Source organism: Salmo salar, chromosome 20, assembly GCF_965601325.2.
Source record: "Salmo salar chromosome 20, fSalSal1, whole genome shotgun sequence".
NCBI lineage: Eukaryota > Metazoa > Chordata > Actinopteri > Salmoniformes > Salmonidae > Salmo > Salmo salar.
The window spans coordinates 89076533-89103714 of NC_138310.1; the positions used below are offsets into that span (position 1 = coordinate 89076533).

Here is a 27182-nt window from a genome sequence, read left to right on the forward strand (position 1 = left end):
CAGGTTCCTGTACCTACCTACCTGGTTCCTGTACCTACCTACCTACCTAGTTCCTGGACCTACCTACCTAGTTCCTGGACCTACCTACCTACCTACCTAGTTCCTGGACCTACCTACCAGGTTCCTGTACCTACCTACCTACCAGGTTCCTGTACCTACCTACCTACCTGGTTCCTGTACCTACCTACCTACCTGGTTCCTGTACCTACCTACCTACCTGGTTCCTGCACCTATCTACCTACCTACCTGGTTCCTGTACCTACCTAACCTGGTTCCTGTACCTACCTACCTACCTGGTTCCTGTACCTACCTACCTGGTTCCTGTACCTACCTACCTACCTACCTGGTTCCTGTACCTACCTACCTACCTACCTACCTGATTCCTGTACCTACCTACCTACCTGGTTCCTGTACCTACCTACCTACCTACCTACCTGATTCCTGTACCTACCTACCTACCTGATTCCTGTACCTACCTACCTACCTGATTCCTGTACCTACCTACCTACCTGATTCCTGTACCTACCTACCTACCTGATTCCTGTACCTACCTACCTACCTACCTACCTACCTACCTACCTACCTACCTACCTACCTACCTACCTGGTTCCTGTACCTACCTACCAGGTTCTTGTACCTACCTACCTACCAGGTTCCTGTACCTACCTACCTACCTACCTACCTAGTTCCTGGACCTACCTACCTACCTAGTTCCTGTACCTACCTACCTACCTACCTACCAGGTTCCTGTACCTACCTACCTGGTTCTTGTACCTACCTACCTGGTTCCTGTACCTACCTACCTGGTTCTTGTACCTACCTACCTGGTTCCTGTACCTACCTACCTGGTTCCTGTACCTACCTACCTGGTTCCTGTACCTACCTACCTACCTGGTTCCTGTACCTACCTACCTACCTACCTGATTCCTGACCTACCTACCTACCTAGTTCCTGGACCTACCTACCTACCTAGTTCCTGGACCTACCTACCTACCTACCAGGTTCCTGTACCTACCTACCAGGTTCCTGTACCTACCTACCTACCTACCAGGTTCCTGTACCTACCTACCTGGTTCTTGTACCTACCTACCTGGTTCCTGTACCTACCTACCTACCTGGTTCCTGTACCTACCTACCTACCTACTTGGTTCCTGTACCTACCTACCTACCTACTTGGTTCCTGTACCTACCTACCTACCTACTTGGTTCCTGTACCTACCTACCTACCTACTTGGTTCCTGTACCTACCTACCTACCTACCTACCTACCTGGTTCCTGTACCTACCTACCTGGTTCTTGTACCTACCTACCTACCAGGTTCCTGTACCTACCTACCTGGATCCTGTACCTACCTACTTACCTACCTAGTTCCTGGACCTACCTACCTACCTACCTACCTAGTTCCTGTACCTACCTACCTACCTACCTACCTACCAGGTTCCTGTACCTACCTACCTACCTACCTACCTAACAGGTTCCTGTACCTACCTACCAGGTTCCTGTACCTATCTACCTGGTTCTTGTACCTACCTACCTGGTTCCTGTACCTACCTACCTGGTTCCTGTACCTCCTACCTACCTACCTACCTGGTTCCTGTACCTACCTACCTACCTGGTTCCTGTACCTACCTACCTACCTACCTGGTTCCTGTACTTACCTACCTGGTTCCTGTACCTACCTACCTACCTACCTACCAGGTTCCTGTAACTACCTACCTACCTACCTACCTACCTACCAGGTTCCTGTACCTACCTACCTGGTTCTTGTACCTACCTACCTGGTTCTTGTACCTACCTACCTGGTTCCTGTACCTACCTACCTACCTACCTGGTTCCTGTACCTACCTACCTGGTTCCTGTACCTACCTACGAGGTTCCTGTACCTACCTACCTACCTACCAGGTTCCTGTACCTACCTACCTACCTACCAGGTATCCTGTACCTACCTACCTACCTACCTACCTACCAGGTTCCTGTACCTACCTACCTCTACCTACCTACCTAGGTTCCTGTACCTACCTACCTACCTACCTGGTTCCTGTACCTACCTACCGACCTGGTTCCTGTACCTACCTACCTACCTACCTACCTACCTGGTTCCTGTACCTACCTACCTGGTTCCTGTACCTACCTACCTCCCTACCTACCTACCAGGTTCCTGTACCTACCTACCTGGATCCTGTACCTACCTACCTACCTACCTACCTAGTTCCTGGACCTACCTACCTACCTACCTCTACCTACCTACCTACCTACCTAGTTCCTGGACCTACCTACCTACCTACCTACCTACCTACCTACCTACCTACCTAGTTCCTGGACCTACCGACCTGGTTCCTGTACCTACCTACCTACCAGGTTCCTGTACCTACCTACCTACCTACCTACCTACCTACCTACCTACCTACCAGGTTCCTGTACCTACCTACCTGGTTCCTGTACCTACCTACCTACCTGGTTCCTGTACCTACCTACCTACCTGGTTCCTGTACCTACCTACCTACCTGGTTCCTGTACCTACCTACCTACCTGGTTCCTGTACCTACCTACCTACCTACCTGGTTCCTGTACCTACCTACCTACCTACCTGGTTCCTGTACCTACCTACCTGGTTCCTGTAACCTACCTACCTACCTACCTACCAGGTTCCTGTACCTACCTACCTACTTACCTACCTACCAGGTTCCTGTACCTACCTACCTGGTTCCTGTACCTACCTACCTGGTTCCTGTACCTACCTACCTACCTACCTGGTTCCTGTACCTACCTACCTGGTTCCTGTACCTACCTACCTAACTACCAGGTTCCTGTACCTACCTACCTACCTACCTACCAGGTTCCTGTACCTACCTACCTACCTACCTACCTACCAGGTTCCTGTACCTACCTACCTACCTACCAGGTTCCTGTACCTACCTACCTACCTACCTGGTTCCTGTACCTACCTACCTGGTTCCTGTACCTACCTACCTGGTTCCTGTACCTACCTACCTCGTTCCTACCTACCTACCAGGTTCCTGTACCTACCTACCTACCTACCAGGTTCCTGTACCTACCTACCTGGTTCCTGTACCTACCTACCGACCTGGTTCCTGTACCTACCTACCTACCTACCTACCTACCTACCTACCTACCTACCTACCTACCTACCTGGTTCCTGTACCTACCTACCTGGTTCCTGTACCTACCTACCTACCTCCCTACCTACCTACCTGGTTCCTGTACCTACCTACCTACCTACCTACCTACCTACCTACCTACCTACCTACCTACCTGGTTCCTGTACCTACCTACCTACCTACCTACCTGGTTCCTGTACCTACCTACCTACCTACCTACCTACCTACCGGTTCCTGTACCTACCTACCTGGTTCCTGTACCTACCTACCTACCTACCAGGTTCCTGTACCTACCTACCTGGTTCCTGTACCTACCTACCTACCTACCTGGTTCCTGTACCTACCTACCTGGTTCCTGTACCTACCTACCTACCTACCTGGTTCCTGTACCTACCTACCTACCGGTTCCTGTACCTACCTACCTCCTACCTACCTACCAGGTTCCTGTACCTACCTACCTACCTACCAGGTTCCTGTACCTACCTACCTGGTTCTTGTACCTACCTACCTGGTTCCTGTACCTACCTACCGACCTGGTTCCTGTACCTACCTACCTACCTACCTACCTACCTACCTACCTACCTACCTACCTACCTACCTACCTACCTACCTACCTACCTACCTGGTTCCTGTACCTACCTACCTGGTTCCTGTACCTACCTACCTACTACCTGGTTCCTGACCTACCTACCTACCTACGGTTCCTGTACCTACCTACCTACCTACCTACCTACCTACCTACCTACCTACCTACCTGGTTCCTGTACCTACCTACCTGGTTCCTGTACCTACCTACCTACCTACCTACCTACCTACCTACCTACCTACCAGGTTCCTGTACCTACCTACCTACCTACCTACCTGGTTCCTGTACCTACCTACCTGGTTCTTGTACCTACCTACCTACCAGGTTCCTGTACCTACCTACCTACCTACCTACCTACCTACCTACCTACCTACCTACCTACCTACCTAGTTCCTGTACCTACCTACCTACCTACCTACCAGGTTCCTGTACCTACCTACCTACCTACCTACCTGGTTCCTGTACCTACCTACCTGGTTCCTGTACCTACCTACCTGGTTCCTGTACCTACCTACCTGGTTCCTGTACCTACCTACCTGGTTCCTGTACCTACCTACCTACGTGGTTCCTGTACCTACCTACCTACCTGGTTCCTGTACCTACCTACCTACCTAGTTCCTGGACCTACCTACCTACCTAGTTCCTGGACCTACCTACCTACCTAGGTTCCTGGACCTACCTACCTACCTACCTACCTACCTACCTACCTACCTACCTACCTGGTTCCTGTACCTACCTACCTGGTTCCTGTACCTACCTACCTACCTACCTACCTACCTGGTTCCTGTACCTACCTACCTACCTACCTGATTCCTGTACCTACCTACCTACCTACCTGATTCCTGTACCTACCTACCTACCTACCTGATTCCTGTACCTACCTACCTACCTACCTGTTTCCTGTACCTACCAACCTACCTGTTTCCTGTACCTATCTACCTGGTTCCTGTACCTACCTACCTACCTACCTACCTACCTACCTACCTACCTACCTACCTACCTAGTTCCTGTACCTAGTTCCTGGATCTACCTACCTACCTACCTACCTAGTTCCTGGACCTACCTACCTGGTTCCTGTACCTACCTACCTACCTACCTACCTACCTGGTTCCTGTACCTACCTACCGGTTCCTGTACCTACCTACCTACCAGGCCGTACCTACCTACCTACCTACCTACCTAGTTCCTGGACCTACCTACCTCCGTTCCTGTACCTACCTACCTACCTACCTACCAGGTTCCTGTACCTACCTACCTGGTTCTTGTACCTACCTACCTGGTTCCTGTACCTACCTACCTACCTGGTTCCTGTACCTACCTACCTACCTGGTTCCTGCCCCCCCCTACCTACCTACCTACCTCCGGTTCCTGTACCTACCTACCTACCTACCTGGTTCCTGTACCTACCTACCTGGTTCCTGTACCTACCTACCTGGTTCCTGTACCTACCTACCTACCTACCGGTTCCTGTACCTACCTACCTACCTACCTGGTTCCTGTACCTACCTACCTAGTTCCTGGACCTACCTACCTACCTAGTTCCTGTACCTACCTACCTACCTACCTACCTACCTACCAGGTTCCTGTACCTACCTACCAGGTTCCTGTACCTACCTACCTACCTACCAGGTTCCTGTACCTACCTACCTGGTTCTTGTACCTACCTACCTGGTTCCTGTACCTACCTACCTACCTGGTTCCTGTACCTACCTACCTACCTACTTGGTTCCTGTACCTACCTACCTACCTACTTGGTTCCTGTACCTACCTACCTACCTACTTGGTTCCTGTACCTACCTACCTACCTACCTACCTACCTGGTTCCTGTACCTACCTACCTGGTTCTTGTACCTACCTACCTACCAGGTTCCTGTACCTACCTACCTGGATCCTGTACCTACCTACCGGTTACCTACCTAGTTCCTGGACCTACCTACCTACCTACCTACCTAGTTCCTGTACCTACCTACCTACCTACCTACCTACCAGGTTCCTGTACCTACCTACCTACCTACCTAACAGGTTCCTGTACCTACCTACCAGGTTCCTGTACCTATCTACCTGGTTCTTGTACCTACCTACCTGGTTCCTGTACCTACCTACCTACCTACCTACCTGGTTCCTGTACCTACCTACCTACCTGGTTCCTGTACCTACCTACCTACCTACCTGGTTCCTGTACCTACCTACCTACCTACCTGGTTCCTGTACCTACCTACCTACCTACCAGGTTCCTGTACCTACCTACCTACCTACCTACCTACCTACCTACCTACCAGGTTCCTGTACCTACCTACCTGGTTCTTGTACCTACCTACCTGGTTCCTGTACCTACCTACCTGGTTCCTGTACCTACCTACCTACCTACCTGGTTCCTGTACCTACCTACCTGGTTCCTGTACCTACCTACCTCCCTACCTACCTACCAGGTTCCTGTACCTACCTACCTGGATCCTGTACCTACCTACCTACCTACCTACCTACCTACCTACCTAGTTCCTGACCTACCTACCTACCTCTACCTACCTACCTACCTACCTAGTTCCTGGACCTACCGACCTGGTTCCTGTACCTATCTACCTGGTTCCTGTACCTACCTACCTGGTTCCTGTACCTACCTACCTACCTGGTTCCTGACCTACCTGGTTCCTGTACCTACCTACCTACCTGGTTCCTGTACCTACCTACCTACCTACCTGGTTCCTGTACCTACCTACCTACCTACCTGGTTCCTGTACCTACCTACCTACCTACCTGGTTCCTGTACCTACCTACCTACCTACCTGGTTCCTGTACCTACCTACCTGGTTCCTGTACCTACCTACCTACCTACCAGGTTCCTGTACCTACCTACCTACTTACCTACCTACCAGGTTCCTGTACCTACCTACCTGGTTCCTGTACCTACCTACCTGGTTCCTGTACCTACCTACCTACCTACCTGGTTCCTGTACCTACCTACCTGGTTCCTGTACCTACCTACCTACCTACCAGGTTCCTGTACCTACCTACCTACCTACCTACCAGGTTCCTGTACCTACCTACCTACCTACCTACCAGGTTCCTGTACCTACCTACCTACCTACCAGGTTCCTGTACCTACCTACCTACCTACCTGGTTCCTGTACCTACCTACCTGGTTCCTGTACCTACCTACCTGGTTCCTGTACCTACCTACCTACCTACCTACCTACCTACCTACCTACCGGTTCCTGTACCTACCTACCTACTTACCTACCTACCAGGTTCCTGTACCTACCTACCTGGTTCCTGTACCTACCTACCTGGTTCCTGTACCTACCTACCTGGTTCCTGTACCTACCTACCTGGTTCCTGTACCTACCTACCTACCTACCAGGTTCCTGTACCTACCTACCTACCTACCTACCTGGTTCCTGTACCTACCTACCTACCTAGGTTCCTGTACCTACCTACCTACCTACCTACCTGGTTCCTGTACCTACCTACCTACCTGGTTCCTGTACCTACCTACCTACCTACCTACCTACCTACCTACCTACCTACCTGGTTCCTGTACCTACCTACCTGGTTCCTGTACCTACCTACCTGGTTCCTGACCTACCTACCTACCTGGTTCCTGTACCTACCTACCTACCTACCTACCTACCTACCTACCTGGTTCCTGTACCTACCTACCTACCTGGTTCCTGTACCTACCTACCTACCTACCGGTTCCTGTACCTACCTACCTACCTACCTCCTACCTACCTACCTACCTACCTGGTTCCTGTACCTACCTACCTGCGTACCTACCTACCTACCTACCTACCTGGTTCCTGTACCTACCTACCTACCTACCTACCTACCTACCAGGTTCCTGTACCTACCTACCTGGTTCCTGTACCTACCTACCTGGTTCCTGTACCTACCTACCTGGTTCCTGTACCTACCTACCTGGTTCCTGTACCTACCTACCTACCTGGTTCCTGTACCTACCTACCTACCTGGTTCCTGTACCTACCTACCTACCTACCTGGTTCCTGTACCTACCTACCTACCTACCTGGTTCCTGTACCTACCTACCTGGTTCCTGTACCTACCTACCTCCTCCTACCTACCTACCTACCTACCAGGTTCCTGTACCTACCTACCTACTTACCTACCTACCAGGTTCCTGTACCTACCTACCTGGTTCCTGTACCTACCTACCTGGTTCCTGTACCTACCTACCTACCTACCTGGTTCCTGTACCTACCTACCTGGTTCCTGTACCTACCTACCTACCTACCTACCAGGTTCCTGTACCTACCTACCTACCTACCTACCAGGTTCCTGTACCTACCTACCTACCTACCTACCTACCTACCTACCTACCTACCTACCAGGTTCCTGTACCTACCTACCTACCTACCTGGTTCCTGTACCTACCTACCTACCTACCTAACAGGTTCCTGTACCTACCTACCAGGTTCCTGTACCTATCTACCTGGTTCTTGTACCTACCTACCTGGTTCCTGTACCTACCTACCTACCTACCTACCTGGTTCCTGTACCTACCTACCTACCTACCTGGTTCCTGTACCTACCTACCTACCTACCTGGTTCCTGTACCTACCTACCTGGTTCCTGTACCTACCTACCTGGTTCCTGTACCTACCTACCTGGTTCCTGTACCTACCTACCTACCTACCAGGTTCCTGTACCTACCTACCTACCTACCTACCTACCTACCAGGTTCCTGTACCTACCTACCTGGTTCCTGTACCTACCTACCTGGTTCCTGTACCTACCTACCTGGTTCCTGTACCTACCTACCTACCTACCTGGTTCCTGTACCTACCTACCTGGTTCCTGTACCTACCTCGACCTCCCCTACCTACCTACCAGGTTCCTGTACCTACCTACCTGGATCCTGTACCTACCTACCTACCTACCTAGGTTCCTGTACCTACCTACCTACCTACCTACCTAGGTTCCTGTACCTACCTCACCTACACCTACCTAGTTCCTGGACCTACCGACCTGGTTCCTGTACCTATCTACCTGGTTCCTGTACCTACCTACCTGGTTCCTGTACCTACCACCTACCTGGTTCCTGTACCTACCTACCTACCTGGTTCCTGTACCTACCTACCTACCTGGTTCCTGTACCTACCTACCTACCTACCTACCTGGTTCCTGTACCTACCTACCTACCTACCTGGTTCCTGTACCTACCTACCTGGTTCCTGTCCACCTACCTACCTACCTACCTACCAGGTTCCTGTACCTACCTACCTACCTACCTACCTACCAGGTTCCTGTACCTACCTACCTGGTTCCTGTACCTACCTACCTGGTTCCTGTACCTACCTACCTACCTACCGGTTCCTGTACCTACCTACCTGGTTCCTGTACCTACCTACCTACCTACCAGGTTCCTGTACCTACCTACCTACCTACCTACCAGGTTCCTGTACCTACCTACCTACCTACCAGGTTCCTGTACCTACCTACCTACCTACCTGGTTCCTGTACCTACCTACCTACCTACCTGGTTCCTGTACCTACCTACCTGGTTCCTGTACCTACCTACCAGGTTCCTGTACCTACCTACCTACCTACCAGGTTCCTGTACCTACCTACCTACTTACCTACCTACCAGGTTCCTGTACCTACCTACCTGGTTCCTGTACCTACCTACCTGGTTCCTGTACCTACCTACCTGGTTCCTGTACCTACCTACCTACCTACCAGGTTCCTGTACCTACCTACCTACCTACCAGGTTCCTGTACCTACCTACCTACCTACCAGGTTCCTGTACCTACCTACCTACCTACCGGTTCCTGTACCTACCTACCTGGTTCCTGTACCTACCTACCGATGGTTCCTGTACCTACCTACCGACCTGGTTCCTGTACCTACCTACCTCCTACCTACCTACCTACCTACCTACCTACCTACCTGGTTCCTGTACCTACCTACCTGGTTCCTGTACCTACCTACCTACCTACCTACCTACCTACCTACCTACCTACCTCCCTACCTCCCTACCTACCTGGTTCCTGTACCTACCTACCTACCTACCTACATACCTGGTTCCTGTACCTACCTACCTACCTACCTGGTTCCTGTACCTACCTACCTGGTTCCTGTACCTACCTACCAGGTTCCTGTACCTACCTACCTACCTACCTACCTACCTACCTACCTACCTACCAGGTTCCTGTACCTACCTACCTACCTACCTGGTTCCTGTACCTACCTACCGACCTGGTTCCTGTACCTACCTACCTACCTACCTACCTACCTACCTGGTTCCTGTACCTACCTACCTGGTTCCTGTACCTACCTACCTACCTACCTACCTACCAGGTTCCTGTACCTACCTACCTAGTTCCTGGACCTACCTACCTACCTACCTACCTACCTACCTACCTACCTACATACCTGGTTCCTGTACCTACCTACCTACCTACCTGGTTCCTGTACCTACCTACCTACCTACCTACCTACCTACCTACCTACCTGGTTCCTGTACCTACCTACCAGGTTCCTGTACCTACCTACCTACCTACCTACCTACCTACCAGGTTCCTGTACCTACCTACCTACCTACCTGGTTCCTGTACCTACCTACCGACCTGGTTCCTGTACCTACCTACCTCCCTACCTACCTACCAGGTTCCTGTACCTACCTACCTAGTTCCTGGACCTACCTACCTACCTACCTACCTACCTAGTTCCTGGACCTACCTACCTACCTACCTACCTACCTAGTTCCTGGACCTACCTACCTACCTACCTACCTACCTAGTTCCTGGACCTACCTACCTACCTACCTACCTACCTACCTAGTTCCTGTACCTACCTACCAGGTTCCTGTACCTATCTACCTGGTTCTTGTACCTACCTACCTGGTTCCTGTACCTATCTACCTACCTACCTACCTGGTTCCTGTACCTACCTACCTACCTGGTTCCTGTACCTACCTACCTACCTACCTGGTTCCTGTACCTACCTACCTACCTACCTGGTTCCTGTACCTACCTACCTGGTTCCTGTACCTACCTACCTACCTACCTACCTACCAGGTTCCTGTACCTACCTACCTACCTACCTACCTACCTACCTACCTACCTACCTACCTACCTACCAGGTTCCTGTACCTACCTACCTGGTTCTTGTACCTACCTACCTGGTTCTTGTACCTACCTACCTGGTTCCTGTACCTACCTACCTACCTACCTGGTTCCTGTACCTACCTACCTGGTTCCTGTACCTACCTACGAGGTTCCTGTACCTACCTACCTACCTACCAGGTTCCTGTACCTACCTACCTACCTACCTACCTACCTACCAGGTTCCTGTACCTACCTACCTACCTACCTGGTTCCTGTACCTACCTACCGACCTGGTTCCTGTACCTACCTACCTACCTACCTACCTACCTACCTACCTACCTGGTTCCTGTACCTACCTACCTGGTTCCTGTACCTACCTACCTACCAGGTTCCTGTACCTACCTACCTGGATCCTGTACCTACCTACCTACCTACCTACCTACCTACCTACCTAGTTCCTGGACCTACCTACCTACCTAGTTCCTGGATCTACCTACCTACCTACCTACCTACCTACCTACCTAGTTCCTGGACCTACCGACCTGGTTCCTGTACCTACCTACCTACCTACCTACCTACCAGGTTCCTGTACCTACCTACCTACCTACCTACCAGGTTCCTGTACCTACCTACCTGGTTCCTGTACCTATCTACCTGGTTCCTGTACCTACCTACCTGGTTCCTGTACCTACCTACCTACCTGGTTCCTGTACCTACCTACCTACCTGGTTCCTGTACCTACCTACCTACCTACCTGGTTCCTGTACCTACCTACCTACCTACCTGGTTCCTGTACCTACCTACCTACCTACCTGGTTCCTGTACCTACCTACCTGGTTCCTGTACCTACCTACCTACCTACCTACCAGGTTCCTGTACCTACCTACCTACTTACCTACCTACCAGGTTCCTGTACCTACCTACCTGGTTCCTGTACCTACCTACCTGGTTCCTGTACCTACCTACCTACCTACCTGGTTCCTGTACCTACCTACCTGGTTCCTGTACCTACCTACCTACCAGGTTCCTGTACCTACCTACCTACCTACCTACCTACCAGGTTCCTGTACCTACCTACCTGGTTCCTGTACCTACCTACCTGGTTCCTGTACCTACCTACCGACCTGGTTCCTGTACCTACCTACCGACCTGGTTCCTGTACCTACCTACCTACCTCCCTACCTACCTGGTTCCTGTACCTACCTACCTACCTACCTTACCTACCTACCTACCTGGTTCCTGTACCTACCTACCTACCTACCTGGTTCCTGTACCTACCTACCTACCTACCTGGTTCCTGTACCTACCTACCTACCTACCTGGTTCCTGTACCTACCTACCTGGTTCCTGTACCTACCTACCTACCTACCTACCAGGTTCCTGTACCTACCTACCTACTTACCTACCTACCAGGTTCCTGTACCTACCTACCTGGTTCCTGTACCTACCTACCTGGTTCCTGTACCTACCTACCTACCTACCTGGTTCCTGTACCTACCTACCTGGTTCCTGTACCTACCTACCTACCAGGTTCCTGTACCTACCTACCTACCTACCTACCTACCAGGTTCCTGTACCTACCTACCTGGTTCCTGTACCTACCTACCTGGTTCCTGTACCCTACCTACCGACCTGGTTCCTGTACCTACCTACCTACCGACCTGGTTCCTGTACCTACCTACCTACCTCCCTACCTACCTAGGTTCCTGCCTACCTACCTACCTACCTACCGGTACCTTACCTACCTACCTGGTTCCTGTACCTACCTACCTACCTACCTACCTGGTTCCTGTACCTACCTACCTACCTACCTACCTACCTACCTGGTTCCTGTACCTACCTACCAGGTTCCTGTACCTACCTACCTACCTACCTACCTACCTACCTACCTACCTACCAGGTTCCTGTACCTACCTACCTGATTCCTGTACCTACCTACCTACCTGTTTCCTGTACCTACCAACCTACCTGTACCTATCTACCTGGTTCCTGTACCTACCTACCTACCTACCTACCTAGTTCCTGTACCTAGTTCCTGGATCTACCTACCTACCTACCTACCTAGTTCCTGGACCTACCTACCTGGTTCCTGTACCTACCTACCTACCTACCTACCTACCCTACCTACCTACCTACCTACCTACCTACCTGGTTCCTGTACCTACCTACCTGGTTCCTGTACCTACCTACCTGGTTCCTGTACCTACCTACCTGGTTCCTGTACCTACCTACCTCCCTACCTACCAGGTTCCTGTACCTACCTGTTTCCTGTACCTACCTACCTACCTGTTTCCTGTACCTATCTACCTGGTTCCTGTACCTACCTACCTACCTACCTACCTACCTAGTTCCTGTACCTAGTTCCTGGATCTACCTACCTACCTACCTACCTACCTAGTTCCTGGACCTACCTACCTATCTACCTACCTACTTCCTGGACCTACCTACCTACCTACTTCCTGGACCTACCTATCTACCTACCTACCTAGTTCCTGTACCTACCTAGTTCCTGTACCTACCTAGTTCCTGTACCTACCTACCTACCTACCTACCTACCTACCTACCTAGTTCCTGTACCTACCTACCTAGTTCCTGTATCTACCTACCTAGTTCCTGGACCTACCTACCTACCTAGTTCCTGGACCTACCTACCTACCTAGTTCCTGGACCTACATACCTGGTTCCTGGACCTACCTACCTGGTTCCTGTACCTACCTACCTGGTTCCTGTACCTACCTACCTGGTTCCTGTACCTACCTACCTGGTTCCTGTACCTACCTACCTGGTTCCTGTACCTACCTTCCTCCCTCCCTACCAGGTTCCTGTACCTACCTACCTACCTACCTACCTGGTTCCTGTACCTACCTACCTGGTTCTTGTACCTACCTACCTACCTAGTTCCTATATCTACCTACCTAGTTCCTGTACCTACCTACCTAGTTCCTGTACCTACCTACCTAGTTCCTGTACCTACCTACCTACCTACCTAGTTCCTGGACCTACCTACCTACCTACCTACCTAGTTCCTGTACCTACCTACCTACCTAGTTCCTGGACCTACCTACCTAGTTCCTGGACCTACCTACCTGGTTCCTGTACCTACCTACCTGGTTCCTGTACCTACCTACCTGGTTCCTGTACCTACCTACCTGGTTCCTGTACCTACCTACCTGGTTCCTGTACCTACCTACCTCCCTCCCTACCAGGTTCCTGTACCTACCTACCTACCTACCTGGTTCCTGTACCTACCTACCTGGTTCTTGTACCTACCTACCTACTTACCAGGTTCCTGTACCTACCTACCTGGTTCCTGTACCTACCTACCTACCTACCTACCTACCTACCTACCTACCTACCTACCTACCTACCTACCTACCAGGTTCCTGTACCTACCTACCTGGTTCCTGTACCTACCTACCTGGTTCCTGTACCTACCTACCTACCTATGAGGAAGATTAACTGGAGCTAGCAGCGGTTGGTGCAATAACACCAGCCTAGAACAGACAGCCAGACTAGAACAGACAGCCAGCCAGCCAAGAACAGCCAGCCAGCCAGCCAGCCAGCCAGACTAGAACAGACAGCCAGCCAGACTAGAACAGACAGCCAGCCAGACTAGAACAGACAGCCAGCCAGCCAAGAACAGCCAGCCAGCCAGCCAGCCAGCCAGCCAAGAACAGCCAGCCAGCCAAGAACAGCCAGCCAGCCAGCCAGACAAGAACAGCCAGCCAGCCAAGAACAGCCAGCCAGCCAGCCAAGAACAGCCAGCCAGCCAAGAACAGCCAGCCAGCCAGCCAAGAACAGCCAGCCAGCCAGCCAAGAACAGCCAGCCAGCCAAGTACAGCCAGCCAAGTACAGCCAGCCAAGTACAGCCAGCCAGCCAGCCAAGAACAGCCAGCCAGACAAGAACAGCCAGCCAGCCAGCCAGACAAGAACAGCCAGCCAGCCAGCCAAGAACAGCCAGCCAGCCAGCCAAGAACAGCCAGCCAGGCAGACACGAACAGCCAGCCAGCCAGACACGAACAGCCAGACAGCCAGCCACGAACAGACAGACAGCCAGCCAGCCACGAATGGACAGACAGCCAGCCAGCCAGCCACGAACAGACAGACAGCCAGCCACGAACAGACAGACAGCCAGCCAGCCACGAATGGACAGACAGCCAGCCAGCCAGACACGAACAGACAACCAGCCAGCCAGACACGAACAGACAGCCAGCCAGACACAGCCAGCCAAGAACAGACAACCAGCCAGCCAGCCAGGACCTACCTGACGCAGCACTCCACAGCTCGGTACCAGTGCCGGACCTCGTCGTGGAGCGTGCTCAGCTGCAGGCACGACAGGAACACCTTCTCTGCATCACAGTACCAGCCTGCGTCAGACAGGAAGCCACCTAGAGGACAGAACCGACCATTACAACAAAGTATCAACTGGGGTAACTCCCAGAAAGCCTCAGACCACAGTACGGTGGGGGGGGGTTGCAGGTCATCTTGTTTGCAGTTGCACTGAGTATTTCAGAAGATTGATAAGATAGCCATTTTGTGTCTGTCCCCAATGGCACCGTATTCCCTATATAGTGCACTACTTTTGACCAAAGCCCTATGAGTTCTGGTCAAAAGTAGTGCACTATATAGGGAATAGGATGCCAATTTGGGACACAGACACAGAGACATTACACACATCTTCACCTACCTAAAATGAAGCCGAACTGAATGGCCTTCTCTTTGACGTGTGCGTCTGACTCTGCAATGTAGGAGCAGCGGCGGCTGAAGGAGTTTGCCAGTACGGAGGCCACCTTCACCCCATGGTCCATCAGGGCCTGGAAACAGTGGTGCAGCAGGTGTCTGGTAGGAGGGACAAAGTAGCTCGGGATTTTTAAGCTTTCATTTGACATATTACAAGTTACAAAGGGGATAATAGAAGCAGAGAAAAGTCTCCGGATGAGAGCGGGGAGTGTTAGCACTAAACCAACGCTCTACAACCTGAAGCAGACCAGACAGTTTAACACAACAACATGGACATGATCAACGTTATGTGTGTGTGTGTGGGGTACATTAGGACTGCCATTAGTCTGAAAGACCTGGGGGGACATTTTGGCACACCACCACATGGTTAACAGTGTGAACTAGGGCTGGGAAACGCCAGCGACATCACGATACCATATCACCACACTTAGGTTCCCGATGCGCCGTGTAATGTGATATGTATTGTGATTTGATGTTCCATAACGTATTGCTCAATCTGCTGCAGAGAGACGAGAGAGAGCAGGAGAAAATGTGTTTTGATCAGTCATGGAAATAAAGTGCTGAAACATTTTTTTTTAAGAAGATGGAGAACACGCTATAGGATGAGTAACACCGGAGATTTGGCACAGGTAAAACGTTTATTATATTATTATTACAAATGGATACTTGGGAGTTCAAAGTCTGGATATCATATCATCCAGAATAATATCAGGATATGATACTGAATCGATGTTCTTCCCCCATCACTGGTGTAAACTGAAGGCCAAGCCTTCAGGAGTCATCTTTAGGGGTGAGTGAGACACACACTTTCACTCCCTCCGTCTCCCTCCGTCTCCCTCCGTCTCCCTCTGGTCATAAACCAGTCAGCCAGGCAGCATGTGTCTCAGCAGGTCACCTTTACCACACATCATGTCAGAGTGGTGTAAAGCAAGGCAGGACAGAGTGTGTGGGTGACTCCACTCAAACTGCAGTGACCTTAGGGTGATGACATTACCTACAAATTGAACTACTTTTGAAAAGTAGTTCACTATGTAGGGAACAGGGTGCCATTTTGGGCGCAGACCTTGTTTCAGGGGGGTCTTTTGAGGAGCCACCTCGGAGACGGGCATAGTGGAAAGGAAACACTGTCTTTGTGTGGGGTTACGACCCAGTCCATTTGGTACCTTACCTTTTGTCAGAAGCTCGCAGAACTTTGGCAAAAACCTCCAGCTCACAGAACTCCCCTCCCAGCTGGCATAACTGGCCCTGTTGGTATAGCTGAGAGCAAGAGAGGAGAGAAACCAAATGGGATGCAGGAATGCCGACATGCAGGAACGCCCTGAATTGCAGGCTGCAGATGCACAATATTGCTGTTTTTGTCCAGACAGCATCAGATACAGTGTACGTGGGCTACAGATACGCTGCCTTCGGAAAGTATTCAGACCCCTTGACTTTTTCCACATTGTTACATTACAGCCTTATTCTAAAATTGCTTAAATCGTTATGTCCCATCAATCTACACACAATACCCCATAACGACAAAGCGAAAACAGGTTTAGACATTTTTGTAAATGTATTAAAAATTGGAGCTCAGGGGCATCCTGTTTCCATTGATCATCCTTGAGATGTTGTCCACCTGTGGTAAATTCAATTGATTGGACATGATTTGGAAAGGCACACACCTGCCTATATAAAAGGTCCCACAGTTGACAGTGCATGTCAGAGCAAAAACCAAGTCATGAGGTCAAAGGAATTGTCCGTAAAGCTCCGAGACAGGATTGTGTCGAGGCACAGATCTGGGGAAGGGTACCAAAAAAAATGTCTGCAGCATTGAAGGTCCCCAAGAACACAGTGGCCTCCATCATTCTTAAATGGAAGAAGTTTGGAACCACCAAGACTCTTCCTAGATCTGGCCGCCCAACCAAACTGAGCAATCAGGGGAGAAGGACCTTGGTCAGGGAGGTGACCAAGAACCCAATGGTCACTCTGACAGAGCTGCAGAGTTCCTCTGTGGAGATGGTTGTCCTTCTGGAAGGTTCTCCCATCTCTGCAGCATTCCACCAATCAGGTCTTTATGGTAGAGTGGCCAGACAGAAGCCACTCCTCAGTAAAAGGCACATGACAGCCCTCTTGGAGTTTGCCAAAAGGCACCTAAAGACTCTCTGACCATGAGAAACAAGATTCTCTGGTCTGATGAAACCAAGACTGAACTCTTTGGCCTGAATGCCAAGCATCACATCTGGAGGAAACCTGGCACCATCCCTACGGTGAAGCATGGTGGTGGCAGCATTATGCTGTGGGGATGTTTTTCAGAAGCAGGGACTGGGAGACTAGTCAGGATCGAGGGAAAGATGAACAGAGCAAAGTACAGAGATCCTTGATGAAAACCTGCTCCAGAGCGCTCAGGACCTCAGACTGGGGTGAAGGTTCACCTTCCAATAAAACAACAACCCTAAGCACACAGCCAAGACAACGCAGGAGTGGCTTCGGGACAAGTCTCTAAATGTCCTTAAGTGGCCCAGCCAGAGCCCGGACTTGAACCACATGAAACATCGATGTAGAGACCTGAAAATAGCTGTGCAACTGACAGAGCTTGAGAGGAGCTGACAGAGCTTGAGTGAACTGCAGAGAAGAATGGGAGAAGCCCCAAATACAGGTGTGCAAAGCTTGTAGCGTTATGCCCAAGAAGACTCTAGGCTGTAATCGCTGCCAAAGGTGCTTCAACAAAGTACTGAGTAAAGGGTCTGAATACTTATTTAAATGTGATCTGTTTTTTTAATATACATTTGCAAAAATGTCTAAAAACCTGTTTTTGCTTTGTCATTATGGGTTATTGTGTGTAGATTGATGAGGGGGGAGAACGATTTAATCAATATTAGAATAAGGCTGTAATGTAACAAAATGTGGAAAAATATCGATGGGTCTGAATACTTTCTGGACGTCCTCTGCCTCCACGACGATGGCAGTATGATTAATGGCACCTGTCTTTTTACTAAAGAAATGCGTTAACATTGAATTTCAACTGAAAAATGACTCATCTTGTATTTTCTCTGCCCAGCTCTTAAAAACACCTCATTGCTGCAACTTAATCTCAATGAAAAACAAGTTTCCGATCACATCGTGTGAAATAATGCACGGGAACTCTGTCAGGGACAATATGCCATTGATTATTATGAACCAGTCCGTGCGTGATTAATGACATTTGTTCTTACTATTATGAGAAACTTGGATTATATTAATATTATGAAATGATTAATCTTATTTTTTGGCTGTAACGTTATTAGTTTTTCAACAATGTGGCCTCATTACCTGGGCACACAGGACTTTGCTGCTGCTGAACCAAATACAATTGTTAAAAACACTTCAGCTAGTCAAGTTCTTTATTTGACCAAATGTGAAACAATGTCTGTCTGCTAGTAAGCTTTTTAGAGTAAACAACTAGCGAGCTAAATGTTAGCTAGTTAGGCACAATAACAAACAAGAAACTGAGTTAGATCATTTAGCTAAACGGTAGCAAGCTTAAAAAAATAAAAAATAAAATCACAATAGACTAACTAGCTAAAGTTTAGCCAAACAGTGACAGTCCTTACCTTATAGTACACATCAAACCGTATATTTTCAGGAAGGGAGCGAATGTCCCTTCTAGATCGACTGTAGTTGTCCACCACTGCAGATATAGCAGTGTTGTACAGTGTTTCAGGGATCCATTCTAACTCCACCGCCGCCATATTGTTTTCCTTCTTCAGTAACAGACTACTTCTGACCACAGATACAATAACGACACAGAGATTTCACCACGCCTATAAATGGGAAGCATCCGGTTGGCGTTTCCGCTCACTACCAAATATGGTAGTGAGACAGAAGACCAGAGACTGGCAGTGGGAGAAGATGGAACGAGATGGATTTTCACCGAAATCCTGCTAATTTTCTCATCGATTAATTTTTTTTTTTTTATCTGAATACCGTTTTCTGTTTGCAAAAAACTAGAATCTGTTACGAACAGAGTGGATTTAGTTTTGTAGATTTTACCCAATTGTCAAAGTTTTCAAAAAATGGCGTTGTTTAGAAGGCGTGAAAGGGCAAATTCGTTATTGCACACGCGTAATTCAGAGTAGGCGTTCCCTAATGGAAATATGCAAAAATAATACTAGACCGCGCCAATAGGATCTCGCTAAGTCGTCTTTGCTTGTTCCGCCCACTATGACTCATTTGTTCCCATTTGAAACGACGAGCTGTGGTCTATCTTGGTTTAGTTTTTAAAATCTTCGTCCCAAACTCTCACTACATACTCTTCACTACCTAACGGGTGAAAAAAAAACTTCCTCTACGACCATACACCATTTTGCTTTCAACTCAGAGGAAAACAGAGAACGATTCAAGGGGATTTCACAAACACAACCACTGGCTGTCATAATCCCATGTTTTGTCCCTCATTCCAGATCATTTGCAAGACCCCCCTCTGTACTGCGCTTTCTCTCTGCTCCCGACCGATGAGGGTGTTCGATTAATCGCGACCGTTTATGCGTGTGTTGCATTTGGAACTGGGCTGCCCCCCTGGGCTGCCCCCCATGCTGCCTTATTGACAACATGACCGTGCGGTGCGGGTTACTGTTGACGTCACGGGTCAGTGCCTTTCGGCTCAGCAGAATCGAATGCGCCTAAAAACTGTATCGGAGCTCCAGCCCAGTGACTTTACCGAGCAATGGGCGGTGTGCCTGCGGTTACCCCCTTCTGTCCGGTACTGGTACAGCCACGGGTAACTTTGGTAGAGGATCGGTATAATACAGTATCGTTGGTACAGGACACGTTAATACAGTATATTTGGCACAGATTAGGTGGCGTTCTTGGTTTACTTTTTTGCAGTCTCGCTGGTCATTGGGAATAGGGTGCCATTCGTGAGGTACGTCCGCTTTGTTCCGGGACAGTTTGTGGGTGATATGCACATATTTAATGTCTTTAATCTGGTCTCATGCCAAAATGTGTTGGAACTGGTATTCTTTCAACTAGGTTTCAATCTTAAATTCCATGTTACTAAAAGGGTATATCAAATTAAATCAAATAGTTTTTGTCACATGCGCCGAATACAACAGGTGTTGACCTTATAGTGAAATGTTTACTTACAAGCCCTTAAACAATTAAATTAATACATTTAAAATGTATTTTTTTTAATAAAAAACAAAATAAATCTCATTAATAATAGAAAAAAATACAAATAAAAAATACAAATATAACTAATTAAAGAGAAACAATAGTATACAGTAGTTGTTGATATGTAATAAAAGCTGGAGATTTGGAGGGAATATTAATCACAAAATCCACTTGAGCTACTGTACATTGTGTACGTTGCAACCCCCAATAAGTCAAGAAGACACCACTCTGAAAACATTTTTATTTCACATATTTTCAATTCAAATTTTCCACATGAACACTGTACACATGCACTAGTTGCTGTCTGTGCCAAGCGGAACAGGGTGGCATAACAGAATGAACCTGTAAAATGACTCACTTCACCTGGAAAAACAAAGGATACATCTCAAAATATATATATATATGTGGCAGTACTTTTGACCAGGGTTTCGGTCAAAAAGTAGTGCATTACATCTGGAATAGGGTGTAATTTGGGACACCGCCAAAATAAATGTTAAGAAAAACATTATGCACAAAACAATCCCCAACAAAGTAACAGACAATAAACCAGTATCACATCACCTTTTTTTTCTTCTCAATCAAGTTTAAAAAAAAAAAAATCACACAAAAAAACCCCCGATATATATAACTAATATTGGCCTACTAGGAAATACAACAAACAAAAAATGTTACAAAATGTCATTAAAATTGCACTTTGGTCTAGAAAAACAAAAACTACATACTGTATGACTAAAGATAATGAATAATTTAACGAGAACTTGTCATCAAGCAAATGTGGCAGTTGGCAGACCTTTCTAAAAACACTAGCACTGCTAAAAAAAGTCTGATGCACTGTAAAAAAAAAAATCACAACAGCAGCTAAAATGAGGACAAAACAGGTGAAATAATGAAACAATGCTTGAACTTACATCATTCATACAGGAAAGTAATATCCGTCTAGGTAACTGAAGACGAAGCGTCTGACAGCTTTTCAAATAGAACATTCATATGATTCAAAAGATGTCAAGAAGTCATAACTAGCCTATCGGTCAGATTCCAAGTCAATGAGAACAAAATTTGTTTTTAGCTTACGATAAACCCCTCTAAATGAAAAAACAACAACCCACACAGAGTGTACAGAACATTATCAACGCCTGCTTGTTTACATGACATAGACTGACCAGTGCAACTCAAAATTAGGAAGGTGTTCTTAATGTTTTGTACACTCAGTGTATTGACATCTAGCTAGTTTCCCCACGACCACTTTCTCTTACAAGACCACTGCATCAGAACACATAGAAATCATTTATATATCTTTTTTTTTTATATAAATTTGGGCCATGACAGTCTAGTACATATCAGTGTGACAGTACTTTTGACAGTATTTCAATATGGTTTGAAGTGACTGAAATGCTTTAGAAAAGGTATTGTGGGAAGTTCAGAAGATCATTCGCCAATCATGTTGTATGTTCTTCTGTGTAGAACACAACATCATCATCGATGCCCCGCCCCAGTCTGATTTAGTGCCTGGTCTTGTCCACTCTGTTCTAATGAGGCTTGTGGACATTGCAGAGAGAAACAGAAGACATATTCCTGAGTGTCATATCTTTCAGTGACGGGGTCATAATATTTTGTAGCTTAAAACGGTCCGTAAGATAAGAGCCACACTTGTAGGATGAAAACAGAAACGGCTCCGTTTACTACAATCGCATCTGACGTAACCCTGGTTCTATGAACCAAACTCCATTTTATTTTCTCTCGTAACCCCATTTTTCAAATCAGGAGACCCTACAATGGGGTCACGACCCCTAGTTTTGGAAACACAGGCCTACACAGTTAATTGTCTGCATTTGGGATGCAGATATTGTTGTTGGGGGTAAATGCAGCAAAAGGGAAAAATAGGCAAATAATTGCATTTACAGGTCATGGCCACTAGGTGTCATCTGATCTCATCTTGACAGTGGGAACAACAACATCCTGATTATTTTAAACAGTTCACCTTCATCAACTATTAATGAATTATTACACTGAACAAAAATATTTAAAAAACGCAACATGTAAAAGTGTTGGTCCAATGTTTCATGAGCTGAAATGAAATATCCCAGAAATGTTCCATACTCACAAAGAAAACGTTTCTCTCAAATTATGTGCACAAATTTGTTTACATTCCTGTTATGAAGCATTTCTCCTTTGCCAAGATTACCCATCCACCTGACAGGTGTGGCATATCAAGAAGTTGATTAATAAACAGCACGATCATTACACAGGTGCACCTTGTGCTGGGGGACCAATTAAAAAATACCACTCTAAAAATGTGCAGTTTTGTCACAACAATACAACAGATGTTTCAAGTTGAGGGAGAGAGAGTGCAGTTGGCATGGTGACTGCAGGAATATCCACCAGAGCTGTTGCAACATCGTTTTAGATCGTTTGACACTATACATCCAACTGGCCTCAGACCACGGTGTCAGGCGTCGTGTGTACGAGCGGTTCTTTTATTAGTCAAATTTTTTGGGGGAGGTTGTATTTTACCCCCCTTTCCTCCCCAATTTCAATCTTGTCTCATCGCTGCAACTCCCCAATGGGCTCGGGAGAGGGCTAAGGCCGAGTCATGCGTCCTCTGAAACATGACCCGCCAAACCACGCTTCTTAACACTTTCCCGGCTTAAAACCTCTTAAGGATCCGACCATTTTTTTCCAGTTTTCACCTAAAATGACATACCCAAATCTAACTGCCTGTAGCTCAGGCCCTGAAGCAAGGATATGCATATTCTTGGTGCCATTTGAAAGGCAACACTTTGAAGTTTGTGGAAATGTGAAACGAATGTAGGAGAATATAACACAATAGATCTAGTAAAAGATAATACCAAAAAAAGCCAACCTATCGTTTGTATTTTTTTTTTGAACCATCATCTTTGAAATGCAAGAGAAAGGCCATAATGTATTATTCCAGCCCAGCTGCAATTTAGATGGCCACTAGATGGAAGCAGTGTATGTGCAAAGTTTTAGACTGATCCAATGAACCATTGCATTTCTGCTAAAAATAATTGTGGCAAGACTGCCGCTATGTGCCTCATTTGTTTATGAATAACTTTTCATGTTCAAAATTGTGCATGCTCCTCAAACAACTCCTCCTTCACTGTAATAGCTACTGTAAAGGGGACAGTGCAGTTAGATTAACAAGAATTGAAGCTTTCTGCCAGAATCAGATATGTCCTGGGAAATGTTCTTGTTACTGACAACCTCATGTTAATCGCATTAGCCTGTGTTAGCTCAACCGTCCCGATCCAGAACCCGGAAGCCAGCCGCACCAATGTGTCGGAGGAAAGTGGCACAGTTCAACTGACGACCGGGGTCAGCCTGCAGGCACCCGGCCCGCCACAAGGTGTCGCTAGAACGCGTGACATCCTGGGATCGAACCCGGGTGAGCGGTTTTCAGATGTCAACGTTGTGAACAGAGCGCCCCATGGTGGCGATGGGGTTACGGTATGGAGGCAGGAATAAGAAAACCCTGTGAACAGAGCGCCCCATGGTGGCGATGGGGTTACGGTATGGAGGCAGGAATAAGAAAACCCTGTGAACAGAGCGCCCCATGGTGGCGATGGGGTTACGGTATGGAGGCAGGAATAAGAAAACCCTGTGAACAGAGCGCCCCATGGTCGCGATGGGGTTACGGTATGGAGGCAGGAATAAGAAAACCCTGTGAACAGAGCGCCCCATGGTGGCGATGGGGTTACGGTATGGAGGCAGGAATAAGAAAACCCTGTGAACAGAGCGCCCCATGGTCGCGATGGGGTTACGGTATGGAGGCAGGAATAAGAAAACCCTGTGAACAGAGCGCCCCATGGTGGCGATGGGGTTACGGTATGGAGGCAGGAATAAGAAAACCCTGTGAACAGAGCGCCCCATGGTGGCGGTGGGGTTACGGTATGGAGGCAGGAATAAGCTACGGACAACCAACCATTGTAATTTATCAATGGCGATTTGAAAGCACAAAAATACAGTGATGAGATTCTGAGGTCCATTTTATTTTAAGGTATCTGTGACCAACGGATGCATATCTGTATTCCCAGTCATGTGAAATCCATAGGTTAGGACCTAATGAATTTATTTCAATTGACTGGATTTCTTCATATGAACTGTAACTCAGTAAAATCTTTGAAATTGTTGAATGTTGCGTTTATATTTTTGTTAAGTATAGTTCATTTCGGCTACTGGTTTAACGTAACAGCACCTTCAGTTTGGGATGAAAGTTCAATTGATCTCATTAAATGTGAGTTAAAAAACCCCCCAAAAAACCAATAGAAAACACATTTAAATTAAATGTAAAAGCAGGATCAGAATAGTAAGTCATGAAGGATAGAGGGATTGAATGCTGTGAGAGAATAGAGATAATGACCAATATCAAGAGAATAGAGATAACTAGGTCAAAGGGTGAATTTAGAAGATGGGGGAAACTAATACAAAATGGCAGGATATCCTCTTCTATAGCTTCTACAATAGTAAAATAAAACAATGTATAAAAATATATTGCTTTACTTAAAGTAAGTAACACATGTACTTATCAATGAACCCACGTCAAGATTATATTTACAGATTGGACAAATTCATACTTTGGGATGATTTTCTGTCCACAAAACAGCACTGAACAAAATCAGTCCTTACTTCACATCAAAGTGAGAGAGAGAGAGAGAGATACAGTATCTTGTAACTTTATGTGGACTTCAAGTAAAGACTGGGGAAATGTGTTTCATGTGATGTAATCACCAGACGTGGAATTCCAGTCTCTGTTTGGAAATGCCCCCTAGACCCCAAATGTTGTGGTTATTTTGGGAAACTTTGTACATGTCGCAAGAGCCGTTTTGCAGCCAGAAAATGTTACCCTTTTATTTAAATCACAGAGTTACTTACAGGTGTTAAAAAAGTATTTAACAGACCACCACTTAAAATCATTCTCCACCATCCGGGGGAACAGAGTAAGACAAAAGATAAGAGACAAGTGAACAAAATGCCCACACTGGACTGACTGACTGACTGGCTGACTGGCTGGCTGACAGGCTGGCTGACAGGCTGGCTGACAGGCTGGCTGACAGACTGGCTGACAGGCTGGCTGACAGACTGGCTGACTGACAGACTGGCTGACTGACAGACTGGCTGACTGACAGACTGGCTGACTGACAGACTGGCTGACTGACAGACTGGCTGACTGACAGACTGGCTGACAGACTGGCTGACAGACTGGCTGACAGACTGGCTGACAGACTGGCTGACTGGCTGGCTGACTGGCTGGCTGACTGGCTGGCTGACTGGCTGGCTGACTGGCTGGCTGACTGGCTGGCTGACATGGACATATGGCATGATGACCTCATTGTAGTGACCTCTCCCAGTCAGGAGCGACCGGTCTCCCAGTCAGGTGCGACCGCTCTCCCAGTCAGGAGCGACCGGTCTCCCAGTCAGGAGCGACCGGTCTCCCAGTCAGGAGCGACCGGTCTCCCAGTCAGGAGCGACCGGTCTCCCAGTCAGGAGCGACCGGTCTCCCAGTCAGGTGCGACCGGTCTCCCAGTCAGGAGCGACCGGTCTCCCAGTCAGGAGCGACCGGTCTCCCAGTCAGGAGCGACCGGTCTCCCAGTCAGGAGCGACCGGTCTCCCAGTCAGGTGCGACCGGTCTCCCAGTCAGGAGCGACCGGTCTCCCAGTCAGGAGCGACCGGTCTCCCAGTCAGGAGCGACCGGTCTCCCAGTCAGGTGCGATCGGTCTCCCAGTCAGGAGCGATCGGTCTCCCAGTCAGGAGCGACCGGTCTCCCAGTCAGGAGCGATCGGTCTCCCAGTCAGGAGCGACCGGTCTCCCAGTCAGGAGCGATCGGTCTCCCAGTCAGGAGCGACCGGTCTCTCAGTGATTTGTAAAAAGGTCGGAGAAGAAGCAGAATGTTACTGTCTGTCTTGTATCTCTGTTTGTATGTATGGTGAGGAGGGGCCGTCCGTCTGCAGAGAGTGTGTGTGTGTCTCTCAGCACACACACACGGTGGTCTTGCCGTGTTGCTGCTGGAGTAGTGCAGGGGACACGGTGGGGGGCGGAGTCTGTTTCTGGTCTTTTCCTCCACCGTCTTTCGCCCCCGCCGCTGCTCCCACCGGTGTTGTCTCGCCATTCTTCCTCCGGGTCCTCTTGGTGGACGGGACGGGGCTGGGCGACGTCTCATCCAGCGTCCGTTTGCTGCCGGGTGTCCTGGCATTGACATCACTAAGCTTCTCCCCCGGGGCAGGGCTGTCCGTCATCAAGGGAAACCTGGAGCGGGAGTCGTCATCCGAGTCAGAGAGGGGCGGGCCGAAGGGATCTGATAGGGCCAAGGCGTACAGGCTGCTCCCTGATAGGCCGTTTCGTCTCTCCAGGGTCGGGAGGAGCTCACACACAGCAGACGGCATGTCCATGTCTGGAACCTAGAGAGAGAGAGAGAGAGAGAGAGAGAGAGAGAGAGAGAGAGAGAGAGAGACACAGAGAGAGAGAGAGAGAGAGAGAGACACAGAGAGAGAGAGAGAGAGACACAGAGAGAGAGAGAGAGAAAGAGAGAG

General features: G+C 48.6%; 2 protein-coding genes and 2 long non-coding RNA genes across 8 annotated transcripts in view; all 4 read right to left on the reverse strand.

Moving 5' to 3' along the window:
• Window positions 1-19981, reverse strand: part of LOC106581526 (amyloid protein-binding protein 2) — a 33428-nt gene extending 13447 nt beyond the window's left edge. The window contains exons 1-4 of the mRNA XM_014163629.3: window positions 19080-19981; window positions 16679-16767; window positions 15458-15609; window positions 15035-15158 (exon numbers count right to left, since the gene is read on the reverse strand). Coding sequence (XP_014019104.1) covers window positions 15035-15158; window positions 15458-15609; window positions 16679-16767; window positions 19080-19217 — 503 coding nt within the window. The 5' untranslated portion in view covers window positions 19218-19981. The remainder of the gene's footprint in view (window positions 1-15034; window positions 15159-15457; window positions 15610-16678; window positions 16768-19079) is intronic.
• Window positions 3849-5601, reverse strand: LOC145862460 (uncharacterized). Of its 4 annotated transcripts, none has more exons than XR_014381943.1 (4): window positions 5254-5601; window positions 4694-4764; window positions 4150-4657; window positions 3849-4014 (listed from the first exon to the last, which is right to left on the reverse strand). It is a non-coding gene; the product is annotated as an uncharacterized LOC145862460 (long non-coding RNA). The 4 variants fall into 4 exon arrangements; XR_014381942.1 differs by having other exon boundaries at window positions 4690-4764; XR_014381940.1 differs by having other exon boundaries at window positions 4150-4764.
• LOC145862461 (uncharacterized) lies at window positions 6242-7394 on the reverse strand. Its single transcript, XR_014381944.1, has 3 exons — window positions 7330-7394; window positions 7141-7190; window positions 6242-6319 (listed from the first exon to the last, which is right to left on the reverse strand). It is a non-coding gene; the product is annotated as an uncharacterized LOC145862461 (long non-coding RNA).
• Window positions 19982-20864: 883 nt separating the features above from the next.
• LOC106581525 (protein phosphatase 1D) overlaps window positions 20865-27182 on the reverse strand; it is a 30215-nt gene continuing 23897 nt past the window's right edge. For both annotated transcript variants that reach the window (XM_045704099.2, XM_045704098.2), the window contains exon 6: window positions 20865-27050. In XM_045704099.2, the coding sequence (XP_045560055.1) occupies window positions 26622-27050 (429 nt within the window). In that variant the 3' untranslated portion in view covers window positions 20865-26621. The remainder of the gene's footprint in view (window positions 27051-27182) is intronic.